Source organism: Artemia sp. Qi Xiang Cuo, chromosome 18 (genome assembly GCF_049724085.1).
Source record: "Artemia sp. Qi Xiang Cuo chromosome 18, ASM4972408v1, whole genome shotgun sequence".
Classification (NCBI taxonomy): Eukaryota; Metazoa; Arthropoda; class Branchiopoda; order Anostraca; family Artemiidae; genus Artemia; species Artemia sp. Qi Xiang Cuo.
Genome location: NC_142811.1, coordinates 19470323 through 19484814, shown reverse-complemented (window position 1 = coordinate 19484814; position 14492 = coordinate 19470323). Strand labels below are relative to the sequence as shown.

General features: G+C 36.8%; 1 protein-coding gene across 1 annotated transcript in view; it reads right to left on the bottom strand.

Annotated features, from left to right (window-relative positions):
• Positions 1-11664, bottom strand: part of LOC148941290 (uncharacterized protein C2orf42 homolog) — a 91610-nt gene extending 79946 nt beyond the window's left edge. Inside the window, exons 1-2 of the mRNA XM_089104456.1 lie at positions 11458-11664; positions 6931-7053 (exon numbers count right to left, since the gene is read on the bottom strand). Of these exons, the coding sequence (XP_088960582.1) occupies positions 6931-7053; positions 11458-11664 (330 nt within the window). The remainder of the gene's footprint in view (positions 1-6930; positions 7054-11457) is intronic.
• Positions 11665-14492: the final 2828 nt, after the last annotated feature.

The following is a 14492-nucleotide window of genomic DNA, read 5'->3' as shown; positions in this document are numbered from 1 at the left end:
AAACATTGATCAGGTGGGCAGCTTCACTTACCTTGGTAGTATTATTAGCAAGATGGTGGGAGCAGTGAAGATGTTAAAAATAGAATAGCCAAGGCTCAGGGTGTTTTTCACAGTTAAAAAAAAGTCTGGAAGAATAGGAAGATAAGTCTGCAAACCAAGATTAGAATATTAGAAGGTACAGTGATGACAGTGGTCAAATATGGCTCTGAAGCATGGACGCTCCGAAAAGCGAATTAAGATTTGCTAGATGTTTTCCAGAGAAATTTCTTAAGGATTGTTCTGGGTACCCGGCTGACTGACTGTATTTCAAACAATAGGCTGTACAAAAAATGTGGTTCAATACCGCTTTCTAGGGCTATAATGAAAGAAAGGTTGAGGTGGCTAGGGCACATTGTGCGGATGAAGGATGACAGATTGCCAAAGATTGTTCTTTTCGGCCAACCATGTAGGGTTAAACCGAAATCAGGTCGTCCCCGTCTGGGGTGGGAGGACGTCATAAAGAAAGATTTAAAGGAAATGGGAACTTCGTGGGAGGGTGTAAAAAGGGAGGCTTTGAATAGATTGGGATGGAGGAGCGTGCGTAGCTGTGTTGGCCTCAGGCGGCTTGGTGCCGCGGTGAGTTGTTAGTAGTAGTAGTAATGTCTTTAATAAATAGTAACTTGGTTTTATTACCGCTTGCTTTATCAATATTCATTATAAACAATTTACCAATATAAGTTTTCAGACAGCAAACAGGTTCACACTTGTGTTTTTCACAATTTTTTTTTTGGGGGGGGCCTTTCCCTGAAAGTATTCCGAACTCCTGGATGTAGACCCTTCTTGCCTCCCAATCAAAAGATGTTTTCCAGAGATGTTGTTTGAGGAGTGCTTTGGGTACCTGACTGACCGACTGTATGCCAAGCAATGTTCTGTGCGAAAATTGTAGCTAGATTCCGTTATCTAGGGATATAACGGAAGAGGGAATGAGGTGGCTAGGGAACACTGCGCAGGTGAAAAGGAGGAGATTACTAAAGTTTGTTCTTTTTAGCCAACCATGTAGGGTTAAACCGAAATCAGGTCCTCCCCGTCTGGGGTGGGAAGATGTCATAAAGAAAGATTTAAAGGAAATGGAAACTTCCTGGGCGGGTGTAAAAAGGGAGGCTTTGAATAGAGTTGGATGGAGGAGCGTGTGTAGCTGTATTGGCCTCAGGCGGCTTGGTGCTGCGGTGAGTTGTTAGTAGTAGTAGTAGTGTCTTTAATAAATAGTAACTTGGATTTGTTACCGGTTACTTTATCAATATTCATTATAAACAATTTACCAATATAAGTTTTCAGACAGCAAACAGGTTCACACTTGTGTTTTTCACAATTTTTTTTTTGGGGGGGGGGGGGCCTTTCCCTGAAAGTATCCCGAACCCCTGGATGTAGACCCTTCTTGCCTCCCAATCAAAATGCTGAAATTACACCCATGAAAAGTTTCATGCTAATAGGATGGCCTACTACCATACCTACCATACCTTTTAAGTTTCTGGTTGCTTAAAAATCACTGGATCACTACAATTCCAAGATTGATAAGTATAACCTCGAAACTGGTAATTCTGTAACTGTTCTATATGAAGCACTTGCAATATGTTAAAGCATTTGAAACCCATTGAAATCAAATCTGAACCCATTTGAAATTTCTATAGAAAATATTTGACCACAGCCTGCATTCATATGACATGTGTGGCTGAATCGAAGCATGGTATAAAATCACCAAGCACCAAAATTCTTGGAGGTATGAAATTCTTAAAATATTGAATTGCGCCAAGCCTGGACTTACCAATAGGCAGGGGCGCACAATAAATTATCACTGAGTGATATTTTTGTTAAAAAAACTGGACTGGTGCAATTTATCGTCATAATGCCAGGCTCACTCCACCACCACGCTTCCTATTCACAGAAAAGTGATTTTACAAAAAAACAGGAATTCCATGGCCATGTACAAACTGTCAGATGTCTCCAAGAATCACAGCTAACAGTTTGGTTTCACCTCTCTCTTTCATAACTTTTAGCTCATCAGTCGTGATCTGTTCAGTGCTTTCATTATCCCCAAATGTTTGGGGATTTTTCCAAAAATATTGCAAAAACAGAGCAGCAAAAGCGCTTTGACTAGGAGCATCAAAGCTTTAGATCCAGCCCTGACTGCAAGGCTAGAGCGTGTGGTATAAAGAACTCTTTTTTTGGATAAAACCCTGTTTTACATTGTGAGTGATTTCCCAGTGGACCCTCATTTGAAGAGTTTTATTTAAAATCAGCTTATCTTTTGTTTGGTTAAATTGACCACAGTGATTTCCTCTGGGAACAATTATTTTAACTCATTGTTGCCGATTGGAGGTTGCCAATAGACGATTTTTTTTCCGCCGAATCTTGTATAAAAAAAATAGCCAAATTACTAGAATTCAGTAAATTTAAACCAAATTTCAACCTTTTCTTAAGGTGCGTCAACAGTACCGTGTGGATCGCTTGGGACCAAGCAGAAGAGGGGAGAGAACCTGCCGGAAGCGCCGTATTGGTACCTGCCGGTTTGCTACATACAATGCGGAGCCAGCAGCTTGTATGGTCTCCAGTCTTGAACTTTTTATACCATGCCTGGCTGTGGGGAATGTTCACGCCGATATTGCGAAAACTGGTGCGGACTTTTTTAGCACTGATTCGTTAATGGAAGCAAAGAAAATATTATGGAATTTTTCAAACTGCACGAATCGCCCAAATGACCGACAGAAAGCTGGAGATAACTGTCTGGACATGCTAAATTTTTTTAAAAAGTGTGATGAAAAGCAGATACCCCTACCCCATTTTGTGCTGTACGAGCCTACGAAGTACCAGTTATCGCACGGGAATCAAGTGCTACACTTACTCGTAAAGTTAACGAACTATGTGTCAAATTCGATAATTACGTCCTGTCGAAGCGCTGCCTTCTTTGTCTCAAGCCCCCACACAATCATCCAAACCCTCTTTTGCCGTTATATTAAAGAATCCACCTAAAACGCTGAATGACCCCAAGGACAGCAAAATTTTTATTGATAACTTGTGTGGTGACTCTAAGTCGGCGATAACTGAGCTTAGACCAGAAAAAGATACTTGGCGCCTCGTCGTAAGTAATAAAAATGAAGCTACTGCTGTAGCTGATGCTATTAAATCTAAGGACCAATAGCTAAGCTTACAGCTAAAAGTTCCAATGTATTATGGAATTGCCCGCTTCGTTCCTGACAGTGTTACTGACGGTCACTTGCAGAACTTGATAACCAGCTGTGCCGAAGTCTCCCGTATCGGCAAAACTAGGTCCAACAAGCTTCGGTTCTCTCGCCAAGAAGGCTTATTAGCAGCCATTTCTTCGTCAGTGATAATCGAGTACGACCGAATCCACATTGATAAGTTTCTCCCTCTCCCTCCTCGCTGCTACAACTGCCAAGCTTACGGACATATTGCCCAGCACTGTAAAGCTCTTACTCGCTGTTCGCGTTGTGCACAGACTGAACATTCGAACAAGCTGAAAACCCCCTGTCAAAATAAAATGAAGTGTGCGCCGTGCAACCAAGCTGACCATCCTTGTTACAGCTACAAATGTCCTGTCACATGAAACTTATGAATCCCCTAAAATGACCACTAATCTACCTGTTATATTATGGAATATCAATGGAGGCGTTTCAGTGAAATTACCCGTAATCCAAACTATTTGTGACACGAATGAAGTTCTCTGCTTGCAAGAGCGCCTTTTCACTGCCGACAGCCTATGTTTGTTGAGCAAGACTGCTTCTACTGTCGGAATAAGTCGTGCCGCTAGACACTACGGAGCTGGTCGGCCAAGTGGAGGTACTGCTAGTCTTGCTAGAAATGTCCTAGTGCCCGAACACTTTCGCGACAGTGACTATTTTACGGCAGTCAAAATTTAGAATTATGGGGTGGTCTCAGTGTATTTACCCACAGATTACCGTAATGCTACATCAGACAGACAATTTGATCAAGCCTGGCACCAAGTCAGTGTCTTGCAAATCAGCCTTGTCCCTTGCAAAACCTAGCAGTAATCCTTGCTGGTGATATGAACTGTAACCTTTTTGCCAACAGTACCAGACGTGCTAATATTCTGAATACTATGTGCCCTCAGGTCTTGGCGGTCGCGAATACCCAATGTTTCACATATATCCATAACTCTGGCAGTACCTCTTCTCTGGACTTCTTCATGTGTTCCCCGAATGGGACACCAGATTCAGGATCCTGACTTATATCCTCTTTCCGAACCTCGGACCATCTGCCTATCAGTATTATATTTCCTGTTCAACTTATTGCACCGAGTGCTCCAAGTCCAGACAATGATAGTAAATGGCATGAAACCACTGACTGGGCTCGTGCAGATATGTTTGTGTTCCGGGCTGTTATTGATTCTATTTTAAAAAGATCAAAGTGCCATTTCATCTACTTTCCCCCCAAAAAAACTATTAAACTTTGCAGAGAAGCAAATATTGCTGAATATTTACTGTGCAGATTGTTCACGCTCTACGCTCTGCCGAGCGTGCTAGTGTACCCATACGAAGAGTACGTCTTGGAACTGAGAAGCATGGTTGGTTAGGTAACCCTGACCTCGTTGATTCTTGTGCTAAATCAAAATTCTGGTTTCATGTCTGGAAGGAGTGTGGTACGCCACGGCAAGGTTTGATAAATGAAATTCGTCTGAAAACAAAGCGACATTTTGCGAAAGTACTTAGGCAACACCAGGCTAAATCAGTAGCTGAACTATCAAGTAAAGCCACAAGTGAACCTAATTTCGTACGGAGACTGCTCAAAAGAGATAATTCAAAAGCCTATAATACTTTCAAAATTAACAGTGACCAGTGGTTGGTTTCTTTAAAAGTGAATTTTCCGAGCCTGATCTATCATTGTCAAACAAATATGAAAGGGAGCTTGATGGTTGCTTAGGCCAATCAACTGATGAGATCAGTTTTATTGTTACTCGATCTGCGGTTACTGATTGCATTTCTAAGCTACAGAAGTAAACTTCTCGTGGTGTTCATGGTCTCTGTGCACAGTATCTAAGATATGGGTCCCCTCTCCTGATTGATCATCTGACCTTACTCTTTCAGATGATATTCTGTTGTGGTATAGTTCCTGATTTGTTTAGAACCGGAGTAATAACCCCGGTATTAAAAAGAGAAAACCCCAAGGACCAATGTTCTTCTTTTAGACCAATTACGGTGTCACCGGTTTCATGCAAAGTTTTTGAGTTACTAATTATTGACGAGATATCTGTTAAGAGTTACACACTGGATAACCAATTCGGCTTCAAGAAAGGAGTAGGCCATGACCATGCTCACCATTTGATTGCTAATTTACTTCTACACGCTCATGAAATTAATGAGGTATTATATTTTGCTGGGTTAGACATATTTAGAGCTTTCAACATGGGTATACATCCACATATCTTATTGACTGCTTATAAGCATGGAGTTAATATTTCTATTATCAAATCGATGCGTGATATGTATAAAAAGCAAAATGCCAGAGTTAAGGTTACCATCTCACCTGGTAGGGTGGAACTCACTCTATCAATTCCAGTAAAAAGGGGCTTTAGACCGGGTGAGGTTACTTCCCCCCCACCCCGGTTTAATAATACTGTCATTGTGCCACAACAGAAAGTTCTAACCACATGTATAATTAATGGTATTGATGTTTCGCTAGCTAACTATGCTGATGACATCCTTGATATTAGTAGAACGGCCTTTGGAATTGAGGAAAATTTTTGAATTCTCGATAGGGAGTATAAACGTATAGGTCTTCGATTTAATGAGAGTAAGACTGAATTCCTGGTTTTCAATCACCGCTCAGATTGCTCGACAAATGTTCGGTTAGGTGAACATGTTATTAAAGCGCAAGGTACACTGACGTATCTTGGTGTACCGATTGGGTCAAATCTTTTCGCCATGTGTCAACCTTTGAAAGATTTTTTTTTGCCAGAAATGACAGGAATGCGTATGGTTTACTAGTTGCGTTAAAGTTTAATTTTAACCGCCATATCTTAGCTAGCGTTTATAATGCATTTGTTGTTCCGCATCTACTTGCCTTTGCACCATTTTGGTCTCTTCTTACTGCTTCAGATATTAGGGATATATGGAAGTGTTTCAACAAGTATGCGAAATATTTGCTAAGGCTGCCTCTCTGGACGGATAACAGCTCACTATCCTTGCGGTATGGAGTTGCAAGTCCAGTGTCTGCAGTACAGAAAAGAAATGAGAGATATTGGAGGCAGATTATTTGTGAAAGCACCTCTGAAATTTTCCATCCTTGATAATGTTTGTTCTTACATATAATTGCCCCTATTTGTAATTTTTTTCTTCTTGTCTGTTCTTCTCTGTTTTAGTTCTGTTTGTATTTGTCAGAATTTATTTGTTTTTTTTCCATTTTCGTTCTTTATACTCCATCAGTGTTGTATTTTACATTTATGATGGGCAATAAATTTATACACACATACATACATTCCACTGCTTTCATAAAACATTAATTCAACATTATTTTAAAACATTAATTAATTCAACTGTTTACGTTCATTTAACAGCTTAAAATCTTTTAACAGCTTAAAATCCCAATTTAACAGCTTAAAATCTCTAAGAAAATTCCTTACCTCATATTAAAAAAAACAAAAAGCATGCTTTTATGTAAATAAATTTTTACATAAAAATCCATGGTATTCTAATATATCCTTAATTGTAACTGCACCCAAGGAGGAGGGGGGGGGGGGGGTCTCCCTTTCCCAAAATGAAGCCATGAGCCCCCTCTCATTTTTTCTGTTCCTACTCCATCCCCAGAAAAAAATATTTTGAAATACCATGCTCAACTGATGTTCAGACCTTTAGGCATCTTTATCTCTAACATTACAAGTTACCAATGTAGCAACCTTCCTTATATAATGAGGTATACCTGTGTGTTGGTTGGACAATTGACAACATAACAAAGTCCCCAATTTCCTTCAGCTTCAGAAGAGAAAATCTGGACAAAAGATCTAAAATTTAGGCCATTGTTTGGAACATGCACAGAAAAGATCTGAAAAAAAAACAACACAAATGATTAAACTTATTTCTTGTTTACTGCAATAACTACAAAAATTAAAAAGGAATGCAACCAATAGACCATGGAAGGGGTGGTATAATCAGTTTTGAAGTAGAGCAGCAATGTCTGTTCTACCAAGTCCTCTGAGCATCATTAACTTTGTTTGCAATCAATCAAAGGTTATTTGTGGTTATGATATTACCAGATTTTACCAATATGACCAACTATCATGTCAATGGCTCCCTCAAAAATCGGCCTGCAAACACAATCAGCTTTTACAACAACTAGAATGCTGCCAAAAGTGGCTCAAAGGCCAGAAAGTTACCATAGTAAAGAGTCATAAGCCTCCCTGACATAATTTTTCCCATAGCCACTTAGTCCAGAAGGCACAGTTATAGACACTTGGGAGGGGGTTCATTTGATCAGAAACTAAAAATACTAGTACCATTTTCAGGAGTCTAAAAGATTTGAAGACAGTTAGCCTCCCTTTATTCCCCTTTTTTGGCTCCAGGTGACCCCTAAACTGTAAGGGTATTGGATTAAAATTTAAAGATATCTATTTTGTTGAATAATAAAACTCTAAGAAGTATAAAACTTAGAGAAACAGTCAAAATCAGCAGTGCTGATTGCTTCCATAGCCCTTCGACCAGGAAGTGCAGGGGGAGGTTGGGGTCAGCCATTCTATGTTTTTGCACACCCTTTCTGTTTACCTTCCTAAAATTTCTGCAGGCAGCCATTTCGAGCTGGATCAACTCTAGGTGATCCTAAAAAATCCTACCTCTCACCCCAGTACCAAAGCAAATAATTAACACTAGGACTTGAACTTCAGCCCTTTAGGACATAGATTTTCAAGTTGAGCAATATTTAATTTAATTTTTTTTTTTTTTAGGTTTCATTTATAGATTCATAGTAATTTCTGTTCATTTAAAATTTGAATTACTGTATTATATGTCTTTATTTCTGTTCAGTTTAAATTTGCCTCTTAATCTTTTTTTGAAAAATATTTATTTTATTAATTGCTTCTAAATACTGTAGCTTCTTTGTCTGTAGAATGAATCTGCTGTAAAGCAAGCTGGAAAATAGTAACTGGATGATATGACAAATGCTTTCTATGATTCAAAGATGTTTTGCTGCATGTTCTTTTTAATTTTACAGACTGTTTTTATGTAGCAATAGTTTTTCTCCAACCCAATGCTTCAAACAATTACTGCCCAGTACTAAATAAACCCATGGAACTTTACACTTCATCCTAAGTTTAGTGGTAAAATTTCAATATTTTTTAGGTCATTTCTCATCAATTGTTGGTTCTTAATGGCAGATGAAGGCAATTAAAAAAAAACAAAAAACTTTTGTGTACAGCCTAGTTATAAGGTAATGGATCTCTGGTCAACTAGGTCCCTGTGTGATGGCACTATCTTAGAAGTATTCTGCAGGTTAATTATCTTTTTGGCTATGTTTCCAACTTACAGAGGAGGTATAATTACATGTTTATTTTTCTCAATTTGAGAATTTAATAGCCTTCTTTAGAAAAATGATGAAAGTACTGAATACTGTTAATGATTAAACAAAACACTAAAATACAAGGTATCATGACTATGAAGTTTTGGTACAATGACAACATCTACTTTGGGGCATTAAAAATTTACATAATAGCGTTTCAAATGTGAAAGTTGTAAATTTTCAAATTCCCCAATGTGTAAACTTGAAAATTATAGATATAGGCCTATCTTGAATTTTAGGAGATTGCAAATTGACATACTTTTATTTAAAGTCAAAACATGTTTTTCACTACCTGGTGACTGGTAGGTTGCATTATAGCCAGCCCTATTAAACTTAGGAAGAGCAATGAATAAGAAGTCAAATGGTAGTGTCCTTTATTTAACATATTTCTATTTTATGATGTAATTTTATTAGCATTTTTGGAGTTTAACATAATGGGTAGTCTAAAAGTGGTGGTAGCAAAAATGTAAGGAGTTGTCAATTTTCATAAATGTAAAGAGTTACCAATTTTTAATTGGAAGCTTTTACTGAATTAATTTTTTTGCCTTGATTTAATACTGACACTGACATTCTTTCCTTCCCCATATATTTTAGCTGGCAATCTTTCCTTTTCTTGATTAATTTGCTACCTAAAACATGACCATATCTCTCAAGACACTTTTTAGCACCCTTTCTAAAGAGAAGTTAATATTTTGATCAAGGTATGTAAGATTTAAAGCCAAACTGGCCAGCCATGACACAAACAACAAGAAATCTCAAGGTGAAGAAAACAAATAGGACTATGGCCAGCAAAAGGAAAAGACAAACTAAAACACCATGGATATTTTGCCTGTATGAAACAAGGTGTCTTCAACACTAAGAAACAAAGATAAAATCTAAACTAACCTAAAAGTAAACAAAATTTAAAACCAAGAAAAAACAAATATATGTAGCCTATACATGCAATTGTAGCTACTGTGATAGAGAACCACAGAAGCTAAATAGAGTTGATTCAATGAGAATACTGAAGCAACTGAATAAAGTGTATATGAAGTTAATTATTTAGTAGCAAAATAATGCTCTTGATTGATTTTACTGCTGCAATTTTCTCAGGTCTTGTATTTAATCTAGTCCCTTGGTGATTTTGTAAAACTTTATTGCTCTCATTAGCTATTGGTCTACTTCTAAGAAAAATATAATAAATCACATCAATATTTAAATTACCTATAAGCCTATCACTGTTTATTGGAAGATTAGCAAGAATGTGTGTTTTTATTTCAATTGCTTCCATAGCCCACTGTGTCAAGCCTCTATCTTAAGAAATGCCTGTGGCACCAACAGATTGTATCTAATGGTCAGGGTGGTAGAAAACATGCTCCACTAAAGGCAAAACAAAAGTTTCAGGAAGATTACTAAATTTTGAAGTTTTATCTATTGAAATATAATGCTTAATAAATTGTTCAAAAAACTATTAGTGGGTTCAGCCAATGTGAAACCTTCCAAAATAATAAAAAATACTATTAACACCATTACTCAAATTACCACTAGTCACATCCTTTCCAGAACTTAGAAAACTACTCGTATTTATTTAGAATCTGGTAAACATGCAGGAAAGACTGCATCAAAATCTCAAATATGCTATATGAGTTATTGCAAGTGACATATTGCTCACTAATTGACAAAGATTTAAACTTTAATTTTTTGGGGTTGAAGGGGCAAAAGAAGGTACCTAGGTGGTAAATTTTTACCAAATCATATTATTGACTTACAAATAAAGTGAACAAACAAATAAAATGATTTTTACCAAATCATATTATTGACTTACAAATAAAGTGAACATACCACTTGATGCCTTTTTTATTGTCTTTCATAATGTAAATATCATTTTTGTCAAACATGTATTTTACCCCCACCCCTAGCCTATATACTGATTCAGGGTATATATTTTCAAATTAGGGGGGTGGAGGTACAGTTTAAATTTTCATCGCATATACACCAGAAATAAAGTTTGCCCCAACTGCGCAGATATATATGGTACCCTGAATTGGTGTATATAGGGGTGGGGGTAAAATTCATTTCCAACAAAAATGATTATTATATTTGGAAAAAGCGTAAAAAAAGGCATTGAGTGGTATATTCACTTTATTTGTCAGTCAATAATATGATTTGGTAAAAATTTACCCAAATTTGTTTCTGAACTATTATATTTTTATCCTATTGGTAAAATTATACTTCAGCTACTTTTGGCTATCTTGGAAAGAGGTTAGGTTAGGAAAATGAAACTTTCAGGGATGGGTCTATAGGCTATAGTATGGGTAAATATCTACCAAATCATATTATTGTTTTAGGAATAAAGTGAATACACCATTTATTGCCTTTTTTAAGGTTTTAAATAAATTAATATAATTTTTTTTCGTAATTTGATTTCAGCCCCCCCCCCCTAAATACGCAAATTACGGGTTAGGTTAGGTATATATAGGAGGGGGGCTGAAATTAATTTCCGATAAAAATGATTATTATATTCATAATCAGCATAAAAAAGGCATCGAATGGTGTATTCACTTTATTCCTAACTCAATAATATGATTTGGTAGATATTTACCATAGTATGTCCTGATTTTTTTTTTTCTTTTAATCTGGAAAAAGAAGGATTTTTAGAGGAAAGACGTGAAGATAAAGGTTCTCCCCTAGGATAATATGTTAACTAGGATCAAAACATGTCTCCTTGTCAACAGTACAAACTCTAAATTTATATCCCAAATTTAGTGTCCTGAGAATTTTAAAAAGAACATCAACTGGTAGCCTATGTTCATCTGTCAGCTTGCAAATTAATCAACTACAGCAAAAGTCTACCTCTTAGTCTGTATGAAAATCCGAGGAAAGTAGGTGTATTAAGTTGAATTTTAGATGCTAACAAACCTTGTCTACATCAGGACCTACTAAACGAACTGCATGACCTATTTCACTCAACCGAGCTTTCTTGATAGAGCTGGCTTTTGCTTTCAAGGCTTTGCCACATTTCTTGCAATTGAAAGCTTTCGTTCCGTTTACAGCTCCACAAGTGCAAGTAGTAATCCCTCTTTTGGACCATTTTGTTAGCCCACTAAGGATTTTTTTCTTGTCCATGCTGATAATAGTCAAACTTCTTGCTCATTCATTTACGACTTTATTGCCATCTATCAATATACATTTGAAATTTTTGCCTCATAGAGATGATTTGACTACATTTCGAGGAGCTGAATCACAAATAGTCAGAATCGCCATGTATATTTTTAAAAGAAGAATTCTTAAACATTCTCATTGAAATAATCCTATCTCATAGCGCATCAATTAAAATTTATCTTCCTCCTTTTAAGTTTATGGTTAATTCTGTCACAAGACCTATTGCATATGACCTATTGGTCGAACATATACAACCCAAACAACATTCTGTCGCAAGAAAGCAATTTGTAATTTACCAGCCAGTCACTGAATTGTCACTAGCCAGGCTCCGAGCGACAAAATCAACCAAAAACTTAAAAGAAAGGCGGCTAAATCTGACTAAATACACTAAGGAGAAAAAAAATCAAAGAGAAAACTTAACAAGGTACTTGTGTATTATACGCCAAACACTCAGGATTACGCTGTGTAAAACTCGAGAACAAACCTGTCTCTTCGTTAGTTTCTTTCAGCTTAGCATGAGACAAGACAAGTGAAAGAATAGGTGAGAAATATATAATTTGGGTTATATGTTTGAACATTAGGGGGGAGGGGTAAAGTATTTGGACAGTTTGAAAACAATTCTTACATCATAATATGCAGAATAATTGTGGCCAACACATTTAGCATGCAGACCCGCTATACTTAACCCCCCCCCCTAATGTGCAAATACATAGTCTAATTTTGTTTCTAAACTATTACTATATTTTCATCATATTTTGTGATATTTCATTCAAATTGAGCATCAAAGAAAAAGGTTCTGACTAAATGAAGCACTTGAGTGCTCGGCATATAATTCACAAGTACCCTTAACAATTAGTAAATTGAATACTTTCCATTTTAGTTCCCTTTATATTCACCATGCACAACTTCTAGATTTTTTTTCCGGGAATATTCCGCCAAGATTGAGATATTTCTAATGCTCCTATGGTATTGCCATTGTGAACTTGACATTTTGCATGAATTCAGCTTGATCTCTCCTTCTGTTCAACATTCTCAGTGGTTGAACAACTTTTATTATTAAGTCAATTTATAGAAACATAGGCAAATTTTATGTTTACCTGAGACAGTCGATCATTCCTTAGGGAAAAACGAATACCTTGCTCTGCAAGTATTCATGCAAATTTTATATTTACCTGAGACAGTCGATTTTTCCTTAGGGAAAAATAAATACTTGCTGGACCCACAAATTTCAAAACGAATAACTCACGTCTCGCAAGGGAAAAAAGAAAATTACCATTCTCATGGATAGTCTATTTAATTCCTTTAAAAATTACCAATTTATAAAAGAACAAACGACTATTCATGACTACAGTAATTTAAAAAAATACATTTTTTCTTAGAGAATTTGATTTCTTCCTTGTGATATTCCCATGATTTTGAAGAAGTCCTTTTAAAAGTTTAAAGAGATATTGCTGACTATGGTAATGACTCGATATCCACCAAGTCTGACTGAATTCAGATGCGTATCATGCGAATTCTCTGACTTTAATTCTAAGTTTCAGTGTCGCACAATTTTAGAAAGAAAAAGAATTGCCTTTTACAGATTCAATTTGAATATGTGCGAAAATTCATGGTCCATGCAGCATGATTTCATAAGGACACTGAAAACCTTCACAGGTTAAGCTGCATTAAGATTGCAAATTTTGCAGTTGATGAGAATGCAGCATTATCATTTCATTTTTTTTACAATGAGGGAATTTTATGGTTGATTTAAAGAACCAAAGGCAGACATTAAACACATTATATAACAATCAATCCTTCTTTTATCATGGGCAACGTTATAGCATAAAATCAATTATTTTTGTAAAATTTATCAAAAGCTAAATGTTTTTTTTAGATTACTCTCCTTACAGAAGCTTTGCCAGACATAATCATATTCTTTAAAATTATATTCTATCAAACTTGCATATTTTCCTAATAGAAAATGTCACCAATCCCGGGAAGCTAGTTCGTCTAATAGTTACCACATGCAAAGAGACAAAATGCTGTGTTATAACCTCTGTGGCAACATGCGCTGCTTCGAGGTGATGACTGGCGTCAAGCAAGCCTGTGTCCTTTCACCTCTTATTTTCGTCCTAGTTTTAGACTACATCTTTAGACAGATAAATGAGCATGAAATCTGAATTGCAAGAAAGCTTCTCCAGGATGTCGATTTTGCCGATGATGTTGGGCCCAAAAAAGCGGAAAAGCAAAAGCTTCAGGACTTTCTGAACAAACTTGCGAATTAAGCTGAAGCATTTGGATTACGCACCAGCGTTCCAACGACTAAAATTATGTCAATTAGCAATTCATCCATGAGAATCCGACTATGAGATAAAGACATCAAATTGGTAACAAACTCAAGCACTTAGGGGACACAGCAACTTCCAGTGGTAATTCTAAAAAAGTATTACGCACCAGAGCTAGCCAACGTTGCGTTTCAGACTTCTACCAATCTGGAAATCCACAGCATACTCATCGAGGCTGAAACCCTGACTGTTCCAGTGCAATGTTGTGTCTGTCTTAAGTGGGATGCCTACCATGAAATGCTTAAATCTGACCGCAAAACATGAAAAACCTCTTACCGCCTTTGAAAATACATGTCACGAGCAACGAAGAGATCCATAATCGCAGAGGCCAGCACGAAGTGGCCTCCTTTATTAAGAACCAGTGAGGGCGAATTATTAAAAATATTCATGGAATGCCAGATAAAAACGACTCTTTAACCGGGAGTAGAATTTCTACAACAACGCGACAGTCTTCAGAAAAACAAA